Genomic DNA, 17,605 nt, shown 5'->3' on the forward strand with positions numbered 1-17,605 from the left:
CAATTCAAATCAATCTGTATCTGTATCATCCTGAATACAATTCAAATCAATCTGTATCTGTATCATCCCGAATACAATTCAAATCAATCTGTATCATCCCGAATACAATTCAAATCAATCTCTATCATCCTGAATACAATTCAAATCAATCTGTATCTCTATCATCCTGAATTCAATTCAAATCAATCTGTATCTGTATCATCCTGAATACAATTCAAATCAATCTGTATCTGTATCATCCTGAATACAATTCAAATCAATCTATATCTGTATCACCCTGAATACAATTCAAATCAATCTATATCTGTATCATCCTGAATACAATTCAAATCAATCTGTATCTGTATCATCCTGAAGACAATTCAAATCAATCTGTATCTGTATCATCCTGAATACAATTCAAATCAATCTGTATCTTTATCATCCTGAATATAATTCAAATCAATCTGTATCTGTATCATCCCGAATACAATTCAAATCAATCTGTATCATCCTGAATACAATTCAAATCAATCTCTATCATCCTGAATACAATTCAAATCAATCTGTATCTGTATCATCCTGAATACAATTCAAATCAATCTGTATCTGTATCATCCTGAATACAATTCAAATCAATCTGTATCATCCTGAATACAATTCAAATCAATCTGTATCTTTATCATCCTGAATATAATTCAAATCAATCTATATCTGTATCATCCTGAATACAATTCAAATCAATCTGTATCTGTATCATCCTGAATACAATTCAAATCAATCTATATCTGTATCATCCTGAATACAATTCAAATCAATCTGTATCTGTATCATCCTGAATACAATTCAAATCAATCTGTATCTTAATCATCCTGAATATAATTCAAATCAATCTGTATCTGTATCATCCTGAATATAATTCAAATCAATCTGTATCTTAATCATCCTGAATACAATTCAAATCAATCTGTATCTGTATCATCCTGAATATAATTCAAATAAATCTGTATCTTAATCATCCTGAATACAATTCAAATCAATCTGTATCTTAATCATCCTGAATACAATTCAAATCAATCTGTATCTTAATCATCCTGAATACAATTCAAATCAATCTGTATCTGTATCATCCTGAATACAATTCAAATCAATCTGTATCTGTATCATCCTGAATACAATTCAAATCAATCTGTATCTTTATCATCCTGAATACAATTCAAATCAATCTATATCTGTATCATCCTGAATACAATTCAAATCAATCTGTATCTGTATCATCCTGAATACAATTCAAATCAATCTGTATCATCCTGAGTACAATTCAAATCAATCTGTATCATCCTGAATACAATTCAAATCAATCTGTATCTGTATCACCCTTAATATAATTCAAATCAATCTATATTTGTATCACCCTGAATACAATTCAAATCAATCTGTATCTGTATCATCCTGAATACAATTCAAATCAATCTATATCTTAATCATCCGAAATACAATTCAAATCAATCTGTATCTGTATCATCCTGAATACAATTCAAATCAATCTGTATCTTTATCATCCTGAATACAATTCAAATCAATCTGTATCTGTATCATCCTGAATACAATTCAAATCAATCTGTATCATCCCGAATACAATTCAAATCAATCTCTATCATCCTGAATACAATTCAAATCAATCTGTATCTCTATCATCCTGAATTCAATTCAAATCAATCTGTATCTGTATCATCCTGAATACAATTCAAATCAATCTGTATCTGTATCATCCTGAATACAATTCAAATCAATCTATATCTGTATCACCCTGAATACAATTCAAATCAATCTATATCTGTATCATCCTGAATACAATTCAAATCAATCTGTATCTGTATCATCCTGAAGACAATTCAAATCAATCTGTATCTGTATCATCCTGAATACAATTCAAATCAATCTGTATCTTTATCATCCTGAATATAATTCAAATCAATCTGTATCTGTATCATCCCGAATACAATTCAAATCAATCTGTATCATCCTGAATACAATTCAAATCAATCTGTATCATCCTGAATACAATTCAAATCAATCTGTATCTGTATCATCCTGAATACAATTCAAATCAATCTGTATCTGTATCATCCTGAATACAATTCAAATCAATCTGTATCATCCTGAATACAATTCAAATCAATCTGTATCTTTATCATCCTGAATATAATTCAAATCAATCTATATCTGTATCATCCTGAATACAATTCAAATCAATCTGTATCTGTATCATCCTGAATACAATTCAAATCAATCTATATCTGTATCATCCTGAATACAATTCAAATCAATCTGTATCTGTATCATCCTGAATACAATTCAAATCAATCTGTATCTTAATCATCCTGAATATAATTCAAATCAATCTGTATCTGTATCATCCTGAATACAATTCAAATCAATCTATATCTGTATCAGCCTATTACAATTCAAATCAATCAATATCTGTATCATCCTGAATACAATTTAAATCAATCTGTATCTGTATCACCCTGAATACAATTCAAATCAATCTGTATCTGTATCATCCTGAATACAATTCAAATCAATCTGTATCTGTATCATCCTGAATACAATTTAAATCAATCTGTATCTGTATCACCCTGAATACAATTCAAATCAATCTGTATCTGTATCATCCTGAATACAATTCAAATCAATCTGTATCTGTATCATCCTGAATACAATTCAAATCAATCTGTATCTTTATCATCCTGAATACAATTCAAATCAATCTGTATCTGTATCATCCCGAATACAATTCAAATCAATCTGTATCTTTATCATCCTGAATACAATTCAAATCAATCTGTATCTGTATCATCCTGAATACAATTCAAATCAATCTGTATCATCCTGAGTACAATTCAAATCAATCTGTATCATCCTGAATACAATTCAAATCAATCTGTATCTGTATCACCCTTAATATAATTCAAATCAATCTATATTTGTATCACCCTGAATACAATTCAAATCAATCTGTATCTGTATCATCCTGAATACAATTCAAATCAATCTGTATCTTTATCATCCTGAATACAATTCAAATCAATCTGTATCTGTATCATCCCGAATACAATTCAAATCAATCTGTATCATCCCGAATACAATTCAAATCAATCTCTATCATCCTGAATACAATTCAAATCAATCTGTATCTCTATCATCCTGAATTCAATTCAAATCAATCTGTATCTGTATCATCCTGAATACAATTCAAATCAATCTGTATCTGTATCATCCTGAATACAATTCAAATCAATCTATATCTGTATCACCCTGAATACAATTCAAATCAATCTATATCTGTATCATCCTGAATACAATTCAAATCAATCTGTATCTGTATCATCCTGAATACAATTCAAATCAATCTGTATCTGTATCATCCTGAATACAATTCAAATCAATCTGTATCTTTATCATCCTGAATATAATTCAAATCAATCTGTATCTGTATCATCCCGAATACAATTCAAATCAATCTGTATCATCCCGAATACAATTCAAATCAATCTGTATCATCCTGAATACAATTCAAATCAATCTGTATCTGTATCATCCTGAATACAATTCAAATCAATCTGTATCTGTATCATCCTGAAGACAATTCAAATCAATCTGTATCTGTATCATCCTGAATACAATTCAAATCAATCTATATCTGTATCACCCTGAATACAATTCAAATCAATCTGTATCTGTATCATCCTGAATACAATTCAAATCAATCTGTATCTGTATCATCCTGAATACAATTCAAATCAATCTATATCTGTATCACCCTGAATACAATTCAAATCAATCTATATCTGTATCATCCTGAATATAATTCAAATCAATCTGTATCAGTATCATCCTGAATACAATTCAAATCAGTGTATATCTGTATCACCCTGAATACAATTCAAATCAATCTATATCTTTATCATCCTGAATACAATTCAAATCAATCTGTATCTGTATCATCCTGAATACAATTCAAATCAATCTATATCTGTATCAGCCTATTACAATTCAAATCAATCAATATCTGTATCATCCTGAATACAATTTAAATCAATCTGTATCTGTATCACCCTGAATACAATTCAAATCAATCTGTATCTGTATCATCCTGAATACAATTCAAATCAATCTGTATCTGTATCATCCTGAATACAATTCAAATCAATCTGTATCTTTATCATCCTGAATACAATTCAAATCAATCTGTATCTGTATCATCCCGAATACAATTCAAATCAATCTGTATCTTTATCATCCTGAATACAATTCAAATCAATCTGTATCTGTATCATCCTGAATACAATTCAAATCAATCTGTATCATCCTGAGTACAATTCAAATCAATCTGTATCATCCTGAATACAATTCAAATCAATCTGTATCTGTATCATCCTGAATACAATTCAAATCAATCTGTATCTGTATCATCCTGAATACAATTCAAATCAATCTGTATCTGTATCATCCTGAATATAATTCAAATCAATCTGTATCTGTATCATCCCGAATACAATTCAAATCAATCTGTATCATCCCGAATACAATTCAAATCAATCTGTAACATCCGGAATACAATTCAAATCAATAAGGACATATTCCAGTTTGTTTGTTTGCTGTTTAACGCTGCACTCAGCAATATTCCAGCTATATGACGGCAGTCTGTAAATAATCGAGTCTGGACCAGACAATCTTAGTGATTGACATCATGAGCATCGATCCACACAATTGGAATACGATGACATGCATCAACCAAGTCAGCGAGCCTGACCACCCAATACCGTTAGTCGCCTCTCATGACAAGCATAGTCGCCTTTTTACGGCAAGCATGGGTTGCTGAAGACCTATTTTAACCCAGATCTTCATGGTCCAAATATTCCAGTAAAGCAATATCATAAGTGGGGGCTAATGGGTGGGTGGACCTTAGGTGTCACGTGCCCATGCAGTGAACACGAAGCTATCCTACCACCCTAAACAACACCACAGTCGAATGTTTGGTATTTTAGGGACTTATTTGTCATTTTCCTAACAAAAAAACTTCGGTGACGACTACGTCCGTATTTCGTGACGTCATGTGACGTTATCCGTTATAAGATTTAAGAAATACTTGATGTTACAATATGCTATTTGTGAAAGTTCTTCTTATATGTGAAGCAATATTTCTCACCTTTATTATGACTGCTAGTATCCCAGTAAGCATTAGGATGTACTGGAGAACATCTGTCCATATCACCGCTTTCAAGCCACCCTGGGAACGTAATAATTATATTATTATAGATAACCATGTAGGTGAAATGTGAAATTCGGTTTTTATACTGGACCTGACGTCTATCACATCAGAAATTATTAAAACGTTTCAGCAGATATTGCAGGCATCTTGTACATTTATTGAAATGATATCAATGTCATATTTAGATGTTTGCAAAAGATACTTTCATTTCGGGATATATGAAACTAGCGAATATATGATTCTAAGAAACTCCACTTATGCCATGTCACTGCAATTATCTTTTAGAATAAGAAAATATACGAGAAAAAGATACAACCAAAGTGTGACCCGATGGAAAGGATCGTTGCTCAAGATATCCAGTTCATGAATGCCCAGGCCTGACTTTATTGTTTAAAGGCTGATGTGACATTGCTTGAAAATTGAGTGTTAGATTTAAAACCTTTTAACAAATGAAAATACTATATTTCGAAGTAACATTTCATCAACTTAATCAAAATATATTTATCAACTAATAAACTATGATTGTCAGTCAAACCAAGTTGTTTTTCAGTCAGAGCTCCATGACATACAATGGCTACCTCCAAAAGAAGATGCCAAACAAAAACGCATTTTCGGAAACAAATACTTTCTGTTTCAAAACACTCACAGCTCCCAAAATTCAACCTATGAAATTACACTTCATGATTAGTGACCGTGGCCAAAGAATAACTCACAATAGAAGTGTAGAGAACAGCTGCCGCTGACGTCACTAAGATTGACCCCACCGTCGAGAACCCTGTCACTGAAAAATATATAAAAGATGTTAACTGTCGTGTGTCGTCACAATCGTCGGAATCCGGGTAAGAATATAGGTCCCCAACAACCCATGCCTGTCGTAAAAGGTGACTGATTAAAACGGCCCGGGTGGTCAGACTTGGTTGATTGGATGACATTGTCTATCAAAGGAATTGTTAGATGATCATGATGTCAATCACTGGATTGTCTAATACAGACCTCTGTCAGATATATGGAAAAACTAAAAAAACAACTTGAGTCTTCAGCCATCATTCGGCGGTTGTTGCCTTTTAGGTGAGAACTGGGGGTCGGGGTTGTGAAAATAGTTCGTATCGTCAGTAAACAATTTTAGCTGAAGCACGAAAGATATTTCCTTGAAAAAGGAAATATACTGCTTAATTTCCCATCGGGTTAGAATAGCCACATTTTGAAAGACGTCACACTAGAAACGGTGTCATAGCTGAAGATTAATGACGTCATCTTACACTATGCATTTCTCTTTCTTCTTTCGATCCTAGGTGGAAACAAAGGTTTCCAGCTTCTTTAAAAACTGTTCACCCGAACACACCCAGGATCACCACGGTCACCTCTCAGTAATTTGCGTCATGCATGCTTTTTTTGCCGTTGACCCACACGCGCTGAACACATGGCTACCCCAGAGAATCATTCTGTTTCTAATCGCCATCTTGTGGTGACGTGTTTATGTAACAAGGGGATTCATATAATTTTTTAATTTTTTGTTCATTTTGCATCTTTAACTGGGTAGTTTTCGTTTCTAGAAGTCCTACTCCTACAATACTGCCTACCCGGATTACCATCTTCAGAGGATTAATATCCCTCTCCTCGGCGGGGATTTTCCTCTCCTCATCGGCAGAGACAAGCCTCATCGTTTGGCGACTACCATTGTCTACAATACATCGTTCAGGTTTCCCGTCTCCACCTCCAGTTCGACGCACAGATGTCCTGGTAATATAACATCACAGGGGCCCTCTCAGATTCTTCCCACTTCGTGGAATTCTAATGATTTAACATCCATCTCGGTGCAGCAACTTCATACACTTTTACAAGCTATGACGTCAGCATGCCTCCCCTCAGTCACGTCCTCCTACGGATACAGCAACTTCCAAGCTGGCATCTATGCCACCTGTGACATCGACAGTCTACTTCTACTTCTCTCATGGATCCATTGCCAGAGGAAGAGTTATTTGACCGTCGTGCGTCTCCTGCTTTGTCCACAGGTAGTTTTCACACAGCAGATCCAGTTACCGTTCTCATTTGGATTGTGGATATACTTAAACTTTCCCAGAGTACTTTGGCCGAAGATACTTTATCATCTTTTGTTTACCCTTCAGCCACCTCGCAGCCCAATATTACAATTCCTCCATAGCCGGTGCTAGCTGATCGATTACAGTCTCCACACTTTGTCTCATCTGATGCAGGTATGCATGACCCATCAACTGTGCCTCCCGAACTGGACGGGGATATGGTGACATTGGCTCCAAGCGTCCGTTTTCATGCTCTTCTGTGGACGATAGAGATCTAGTTCACCTAGACACTATGGTGAAGAAACTTACTTGGAAAGAGAGCAAGCAGCCAGCTTTCATTTCAACTCCAGACCTGCAAGAAGATTTGAGTAATAGGTCTTAGCTCTTTTCATGGCTGGGAACGAGATCACCATGGACAATATGGTGGCAAACCAAGTGGACGGACCCTACCATATCTTCTCCAGACGTAAAAGTAGTGCCGAAACTCCCAGATCGGGAGATATGGCTTCCATATTACTTCCCTCCTCTTGCGAACGACTGGACCCTTCTGCTTTCTATCGTTCCAGTGATACCATCCCCCATCGGCGGATGATTGTGACGATTAGACGACCCATTTGTACAAAGCCTTCTACAAATCCTCGTCCCAAAGAAAGAACATGAAAATCTTCAAGAAATTATACCTTGAGGTACCTCCGGTACATCCTAACCTCATGCACTTTCTACTTCATCAACTCTGTTAGATTATCAACGCCAAAAAATCTCAAGGCCTTCAAGTTTATTGGGGCCCTCTTTGACACTGGCCAAGGAAAGATTTTCGTGCCCCAGCATCGTTGGATGAAGATACAACACCTTGTGTCATTGGCGCTCAAACAGTCTCTTTATCTTTAACAATGCCATCAAATCCTCGATCCCCTGAGGTCAGCACAGGCTCTCACGAGGAGGGGACAACTCCACATATGACCAATTCAGTGCTTTCTTAAGCCCTATCTCCACAACGATGATTGTCAGGTTTGAATGTCCCTGAACCACTTACACTTTTGAACTACTCACACCGACATATCCAATGGTAGCTGATTCTATCGACGTCTGCAAAGAAGTCTTTTCGTGGTCGTTTATCACAGTGCTACATCTTTTAATTGATGCCTCAACCATGGGTTTGGGGAGCTCATTGTCAGGAACTACAAGTGACAGGGCATCCATCTTCTCAACAACCTAGAGTTCAAAGTAGTGGCAATAGTCCTCTGCTCCTCCAATACGATGAACCAGTTGGACAACCTATCCGTTGGTTGGTACATAAAGAAGATGGGCTCCACCAAGTCAATGTCACTTTAAAAAATAACACGAGCGATTTTTTTTCAACTGATCGACTCACTCAACATTCAGGTTCGGGCGAGACACCTCCCCGGCATATCTGACCTGACAAACCACCTACCATGAAATGGCACCTGCATCCAACGATATCCAGTTGAGTTTCGAGATATTTATAACCTGCTTCAACTCTCACATATCCTGGTTCGTATTTCCCATCCCATATACTCTGGCCTGCGACCACGACGCATTAGCAATCTTATCCACATGCTAATGCGTTTCCCCCAACTGGTCTTCTCCCTAAGGTTCTGCAAAAGATTACGTCCACCAGACACCTCACACAGCTTTGGGTCACACCCTATTGGCCAAGACGGAGTTAGACATCATTCACCTCTAAGAGATTGCATCATCCACATCTAAGGGTCGATTTTCATCCTCAACCTCACTCTCAACTGCTTCACCCAAAGCCCTCAATATGTGCGTCTGGCGCATTTACAGAATTTACTTGTCGCCAAGGGTTACTCTTGAAGGTAGGCAAAACCATTTCTGAGGTTCATACATATTCAACGCCACAAAAGTGGACGGGTTATGAAGCTTACTGGGTTTTTTCCACACCTGCCACTGCATCTCCACAACAAATTGCTGAATATCTTCACCATCTTCACTTGACATAAATGAATGAGATGTTTTACGGTTCTGTGATTTGCGAATGTTTCTTCAGCGTCCGAAAACTCATAACACGGGAATATATCTATTAACACACTAGACAGTGTTATTTAATACGGCGTTGAATCATACCAGTTTCCTCGTGTATATCCTACGATAGTTGTCTTTATAGACAAGAGAGTTGCTTCCATCTTCGAATCGTGGAATAATTTTTTAAATGTTTACTATAAATTGAATATTTATAATACTTATCCTATCTGACACGCGCATCCGTCAATCCCTGAATCCATCCCTGAATCGGATGAAATATTTTAAAGAAGCTTGAAACCTTTGTTTCGGCACTCCAGGATTGAAAGAGGAAACAGAAAAACATAGTGCGAGGTGGGATAAGCATTATTGATATACAATTTATTGAAAATTTACAATTGCACTCACATGTTTGTCATACTGCTTTCACGAATTCATATAAGAATTCATGTATTACCACCGCTCTCGCTTGAGAGAAATAAAAATTCTGACTCTCGCTTCATAAGATCAGTATGGCACACATGCTCGTATAATAGTTTCTATTAAAACGCTGTTAGAGGTGCCTGCCTAAATACGTACAAAATGGACAAACTCACGACACCACTGAATGTATGCTTTCCATCATAGATGGAGGTTGGCTATTAACAGGCACGGTTATGAACCTTAAAGGGCAAGTTCACACGGAAATTAACCTATTTTTCTTGTACTTTTTCCACATTAAAAGTGTTAACCTAGAAGTGTCATAGACAAAAATATAAAAATATCACAATTAATTAACATATTTTTCGCATTAAAACGATTTATATTTTTCACATTTACCAAGTGTTCTATTTCCACAACAAAAACACCATGGCTTATGCCCCTTGCAATATGACGTCATTGGTGCCAATTGATAAACATTATGACGTCATCATGCTTTGTTAGAGCCGCTTCACGTGGTGTAGGTCTAGGTGTGTGATTCTAGCGTCTCAGATGCCAGCCAGCATAGTGTTATGCTGAGTCACCACTGCGCCGGAGTGTGTCGTAGGCCATGTTGTTTTACCGCAAACTGGTACTTGATATCTTTTGCGTTGAGAATAGACAGGGACCCAGTTGAATTGGCACCAATTACGTCATAATCTAAGGGGGATAACTCAGGCCTGTTTAGCTCGAAAAACGAAGGCCTCATAACGGCATATCATTTTCACACTATTGTGAGCTTCCTACTTTCACTGTGAAAAAAATGAGTGTATATTTTCAAACACAGATACTAATTAATTCTAAAATTGCGTTTTGTTTAGAAAAAGAAAGAAAGTGATTTTTGCGTGTACACTTCCCCTTTAAATGTACCAATGTGGTAGTTATGTGAAACATGAGTGGTACATGTTGAATGCAGGTGTGATACAAGGGGAGTACAAACAATATACAGTGTACGAACGTGGTATGAAGAGATGTATTTTGTGTTGGTGCCAGTACTATTATGGGATGTCGTTTAAATGTATTTTGAGTGCTGTGTAAGCGAGAAATACAAGTGTGGTGTTTAGGCTAGAATGTTTCAACTATGCACACCTTCGTTGTTTGGTAAATACACAACAAAAGATGTCTTAATCAATGTTGTCCGTTCGTCTTACCGGCCTGCAATGCCATTCCCTGGCCAAACAAGATTATGCTCATGTAGAACATCTGAAAATAAGCAATAAGGAATAAGATTAAATGTGTAAGGAGAAAACAAAACTCGGTTAGTAAACCCTGATCTAGGGGGACTAGGTAAGTAAAACCGAGAGTAGGGAGTGTTTCTATAACTTATAAACCTAACAATTTAAAACGACGGAATATGTTATTGCTTTAATAGCGCTAAACCTGTGTGTCCCTGGACGGCAGAATTGCACATGCCTGTATACGCATGGTCGACCGTCATCTGTCTTGCTTTTTGAGAGTAAATTCGAATGTTATGAAACAACTCGATGATGACACAAAAAGTTTGCTTAACTGAAAAGTAAAACATAACAAACAATAAGAAATGGTATTTTTTACCTCTCCACATTTAAAAACCAATATCATTTCTTCAATATGCTACATGTGTGAGGCAAACATATTGCGAAGCCTGCACTTCTCTTTATTGGGTGTTCATGAGTCTTGCCAGTTGAGAGCGTGGAAGAAGTGTCACTCATATTGACGGTGGCATTCTGAACAAGCAATATTCATAAAAATGTATTTATTTTGCTGAAGGTAAAAAACACCATCAATTAAAAAGGAAAGAAAGTATGATAGTCCTGTGGGAGCAAATACGTTATTGCTTTTCACACAAACTAAATGGCACAAAATAATCACACTAGTCAACAATCCCCAAACCAACACAAAATGGTATTGTTAAAATATTTAAGAAGGAACCGCGGAGGATTACAGTATTCACTAAGATGAAACCCGTTACTTTTCAAATTAGAGGTAAATGACTGGAGCCAAGGTAAGATTAGTATCACTATTTGGCAAATGAGAAAGCGAATTTCATCCAACAGAAGTCATTGATTAACTATACAGAATGACGTGTTGGTGAATGAACCTGCAGATAGATACACCTTTTAGAAAACCTTCAAATCGATTTCCTCACAGGAAACAATTAATCAGTATCACCTATGCTCTGGATCGTAAAGGATAAACATTCATGTACTGTCAACGATATACGTGACAGAGAATTCTTCGAGGTGGTATGATTTAGATTGTTCATAATCTACAAAGTTCCTGTTATTCACATAACGTAAATCTTAATTCCTAATTCCCTCTCTTATTGGTCAATATCTGTATGCAAACAAAGTAATTAATTGACCGGTAATCAGATGTTTGATGTGGGAAGTAACACACATTTACATCACATCTGTACACTTGAGGGTAATAAAAGTGACACAAAAGTTTTGATCTCCGTACAGAACAGAAAGGGCGCGTAATATCAGGGAAGGACATCATATCAAATGGCACTGTCTCTGCAGTTTTATCAGGAGGAAAGGTCTTCAAATGAACTTATATGAGTCGCCATGCATACTTCAAAGGTTTAAGAAACGTCTTGGCTGCTCGAATGGAAGCATTGATTTTGTTCGGCAGGACATTGAAATCGAGGTAAGACAGACGTCAAAATGCACACCTTGCAACACAAGACTGCATCTGAAGTTTACAGGACCGGAGGTTAGACCTCTTCACAGATAGGTCGACGTTTATCGACGTCGGACAGAACGATAGAGTCCAAGTTTTAATCTTGACAGCACTGACGGCTGTCAAGATGTTTATCGACGGAACATGCGTTGTCCAACGTTCTGCATTCGGTTTCGGGAGCGTAATTGTATCATCAGAGCACATTATAGGCCCTCTCTTGGTGTTATCGGCGGCAGTGTGACAGGTGTACGGTACCGTGACGAAGTTAACGTTCCTTCAGACCCATGGACATCATAGAAATTTACAGCAAGACAATGCACGCCGTCACGACTTCCCTGGGCAACAGAACATTCCTACACCTCATTGGTCTGATGCTTCGCCAGATCTGTCGCCCATCGAACATATGTGGGATGAAATGAAACGTTGTTTTCGCCGTTTTTCAAACCAACTGGTGTGACAGGCCTTGGTCCTGATCTTGAATAACATCCCACAGGCCTTCCTTAATCTTTGCCGTAACAATAATGGTGGTCATACACAATACAGACTTATGAACTGGCAATAGCCCACACGCCACTTTTACCCTGAGATGTGCTGACGACTGTTGAAACTGTGATGACGAAATCATGTTTAATGGACATGAGTCAATTGTTAAGATGCAAAATCGTCCATTGTTATTATTTAATATGCTCGTCATTGATACACAGGAAATTGTGCGTTTGTGTATATGCTCTGCAAGACTGACACTCAAGTATGACTGATATTAGACATTATTGGAGGACCATGAACGTAGTTGCAAACTATTTGAGTGTTTGTGAACAATATACAGACTATTGGTGGATTTCATAATGAATGTAAATAACTAACATTCATCTGATTTGGTTTTACAAGTAGGATATCTTATAGGTTTCTTACACAACATATGAATCACTTGTATTTGTACTTCAGATAAAACATGTTTGAATTCCAAGTATTACTTTGAAGTAAGTCGAATTATTTTCATCTGGCACTCTATTCATTTCTTTATGATATAAAGCAGGGTTTCCAGACTTTGCAAAGAAAATCGGCAATACGACTTACGACATCATGCAACCAAACTGTCCTTAAATGATACTATGTATGGACATATTATGTGTTAATTACTCTCCCTGACTACACGAAATTGATTATACTCAGGGGTCGAACTGTTGGTGGCAAGAGGGGTCTTACATTCTGTACACAAGACGCCACCGTCACCATGAGGGTGAGAAGTCTGGACTTGAAGCGACCCTCGATATACTGGAAATGAGAAGAACCAAGGAAATAATAATATAATTTTAATTTCCTTCGAAGCACTGAAAAGAATAAGACTTACAGTCTAAAATATTTCTAACTGATTTGAACTTCAATGTTTTAAAAACTAAGATTGAGTTCCAGTGACAATTGACCCCCCCCCCCCCCCCCCCCCACACACACACACACACCCACCCACACCCCCACCCCCCAAATCTCCCATGTTACCAGTGTTCACTACGAGGAAGTATATCACAATGAACACCTTTGAATAAAAATTTGATTGAGGAGTTATATAAGAAGAATTATCAAAAGGATTAAAAATTGTTGATATAAAAACACATAAAAAATGGAACGATATCATATAAATAAATCAATAAATTAATCATTTCCATCTAGCCTTAAGAGATATGGTAAAGAATTCATAAATTCAAACTTAACACAAAGCACATTTACAGATACTTATGATGTGTGGAAACAATTTTGGAAAATATATTAGCTATACAAAACCAGTCATCAAAATTTCTAAATTCCATCATGTTTCAATGAAAACAGCAAAAGAGAAAATATTAAATTTAATATTGTACAAGTGCTATCTAAAACAAATATATGAGAAATGATAATCCTTGATCCATGATCATATATATATATATATATATATATATATAACACATATATATATATATAACCATGCAATGTTTAGTAGGTTACCTGCGCTAGCGGGACAAAAACTAAAGTAGATGCAATATGACTTTTTTTTTGTAAATCTTTGTTTGTTTGTTTGTTGTTTAACGCCGCACTCAGCAATATTCCAGCTTTATGGCGGCGTTTATTTTAATGAGGGAGAGAATTTATGTACAGTTAACAAACTTATTGAAACGGGAATAAGTTCATTTTAGCAACATGTACTACTCATTTTACCATTACTCATTTATTTTTCGACACATGGTTTACTCATTGTTTACTCTATCTAGTTCATTGAATTTATAAAGACGTGTCATTTTAAAAAAAATCATATCTAGACAGAATATACCGTTTGTGCATTCAATAATATTCTCTGCAAAAGCAGTTTCAGTTGTGCAGTTCCGACAATAATAAGTCGTACTGGACGTTCCAGTGTTTGTTTGGGCTCACCTGTTCGTTAACACCTGGTATCATCACTGTGTTATAGTTATTCATACACATATGATCATAATGTGTTAGGAATCATAACATCGAATCTTGTTTTAGCAGAGATTTCGTGTGATAATGGAAAGGGTTTTGTTGCTTGTATTTATGAATTACTACAATCAGTCATGACAACAGGCTTTCACGAAAACATGAACGTATCCTGCCTCACCAGTGGCAGCCGTCACAAACACATGCAAAGTCAAGTAAACAAGAGAACATATAGTACAAGTCAAAAGGAGGAATAGCACGTGCACTGAACATCATGTGTGTCTCTGATGCGTCAAATTTGGAAGTGTGTGATACAGTCTGAATCGTACAATTGGATCAGCTTTTGGCAGAGATTCAAACAAAACACAAGTAATCTGGAACAAATAACGGTCAAATGCCAGTACAAATAGAAATGATGAATAAACAATTCTAATTTCAGACAAACTCTGAGACAGGCAACTAACACCAATAAGCTGTTGCTGTCACAATATGGGGGTGGGGGTGGGGGGTTGGGTGTATGAAATGGAAATATAACCTCCCCTTTGCCAGACAAATGAATGCACTACACACAAAGCTACTCCCTGTCGACTGACTGTTTATGGTCATTGAGAATGTGAAATACAACACTACCTGAAATGGGCTTGATAAGTTCAGTCTCTTCAGAAGGGTCAGCAGGAGGCACATGTCTATAAGTTTTCCCACTGATTGCGCTATTTCTTTGAGAGCCCACATGATGCCATTACTATACGCCTCTCCTGATGCTCCAAGCATGGTAATGATGGACGTGAACGAAGCCAGCATCGACAACGCTATGGGGAAGAAGGGCATAGCACGTCCAGCCAGGAAGTACTCCTCCAGTCTATCATGTCTGCCGACTATGGCGTGGTATATGCCAATAAACACTGAGACGGCTACCATGACACCAAACACTGTGTAATCCCATTTTCCAAACGTGTGAGACTCCATTGGCGCTGTGAACAAATCAATTGTATAAAACTGTTATATTCGGACTTTACATTTCAACATATCAATACTCATACCTGTTTCGCAGCTCAGTCATCAATGATGACACGTCAACAAATACATGGACGTACACGTGCTCTTACAAATACTTAACATCTCAAGCACCTGCTTTAACATCTATGCAAAATTGTGGGTGAGACATTTAGGCAAGAAGTAGGCATCCTCATGGGCACCAGTTATGTGCCCCTTCTTGCTGAGATGTTTCTTTATGCATAAGAAACGAATTTGCTGCACGGACTCTGCTTTCTGCTCAAAAGGCTATTTAGGCTAGGAGTTTCATATATAGCTTCAGATATATCGATGATCTGATATTACTCAATAACATATTCCCTTCTACTGATTTATAGAAACCGTATTAGAAGAGAACGTGTTTTCAGGGACCGAAGTCGGGCAATAGATGTTTTAGATGATATTGATTTGAATTCGCGATATCAGTTCCCGAGACATGCATTCATTGAACTGGTTAAACAGCCATCTCGACCGACTTAACGTTCGCGTTCTCTATCTACAGAGGTACAAGTGCTGTGTACCTTGAGATACTTTGCTAAAGAGGGTCTTTACATAGAGATCATCTATATTTACGGAGTTTCCAGACTACTTGCCGATACCACGTCCGCCATTCACCGTACCGTCCGACTGATACATTTTCCAACACTGGCCAATCACAGACAACTTATGGAAGATTTCCACCAAATATGTTGTTTCCCAAAGTTTTTGGATGTATTGATTGCACCCTCATCCCTATACAGAGACCTAAAGTGGACGAGGTCGCCTATCACGAAAAGGATACCACACTGTCAATGTTCAGGCAGTGTGCTACGCTAAACTTCGGTAACTATAAATAGTACGTCCTTGACCCCTTTACCGGAAATGTAATACATAGACTTGCCAATACTTTATGAAGTATAATTGGCAGCGGTCTATAATATAATTTAATTGCAAAATAAAGTCCATACCTCATGAACTTTGGTATTAAATGTATAACGTTCTTCCCTGTGTGCATGTCAATACAGAAAAGAGTAATGTATAAAATAATTTTACATTTGTTTTTTTAATAATAATAATAATTCATTAACATGAATAATATGTTCCTTTTAAAAATATAATAATGAAAGGGTAATTCTTGTCTCGATAAACCTTATTATGAGCAAACAGTATCTGGAGATAAATCTTATATTTTTGTTTTCCCGTTTCACCAATGTTGTTGTGAACAACAACTGTTCATTGATAGAGAGCTGTCGAGGAAGATAAACCAGATGGATGGCTGCTTAGTGATTCAGGGTAATGAAAAAACATGAAGATATTCAACCTGAGTTCTCTTGTCTATATATCGATAATGACTTGTCTATATGCAAAATGGCTATCCATAAATCATAGATTCCTTACATGTAATCTCGCTCTTAAATCTTTCCAAGCAATCATTTTGCTTTATTTATTTGATCAAATTGAATTATGTGTATACCATATGTGAGCGGTGACTGCAAGAGAAAATAGGAAAATATTACATTATGTATGAAAGAGTTACTAACATTCCTCTGTATATGTTAACAATGACATGTATGAAGTAAAATATTTCTTGTGCTTCTGAAAAGGTTTGTTATATGCAAATTAAACATGCTATGAACATTAATAATACATTATGCTGTTACAGATATCTATGTAAACCGCATCTGCTGACCCCAGTACTGAACCCAGCCAAAACCAGTGAGGAGAGGTATAAAAGGGCCCACACTGA

At 36.5% G+C, this 17,605-nt stretch overlaps 1 protein-coding gene across 1 annotated transcript in view; it reads right to left on the reverse strand.

Moving 5' to 3' along the window:
- LOC124142256 (sodium-coupled monocarboxylate transporter 2-like) overlaps positions 1-15,813 on the reverse strand; it is a 32,622-nt gene extending 16,809 nt beyond the window's left edge. The window contains exons 1-5 of the mRNA XM_048399338.1: positions 15,478-15,813; positions 13,627-13,695; positions 10,908-10,959; positions 5,971-6,038; positions 5,195-5,275 (exon numbers count right to left, since the gene is read on the reverse strand). Of these exons, the coding sequence (XP_048255295.1) occupies positions 5,195-5,275; positions 5,971-6,038; positions 10,908-10,959; positions 13,627-13,695; positions 15,478-15,813 (606 nt within the window). The remainder of the gene's footprint in view (positions 1-5,194; positions 5,276-5,970; positions 6,039-10,907; positions 10,960-13,626; positions 13,696-15,477) is intronic.
- Positions 15,814-17,605: the final 1,792 nt, after the last annotated feature.

Source organism: Haliotis rufescens, unplaced genomic scaffold, assembly GCF_023055435.1.
Source record: "Haliotis rufescens isolate VD_foot unplaced genomic scaffold, xgHalRufe1.0.p SCAF_2, whole genome shotgun sequence".
Taxonomy (NCBI): Eukaryota; Metazoa; Mollusca; class Gastropoda; order Lepetellida; family Haliotidae; genus Haliotis; species Haliotis rufescens.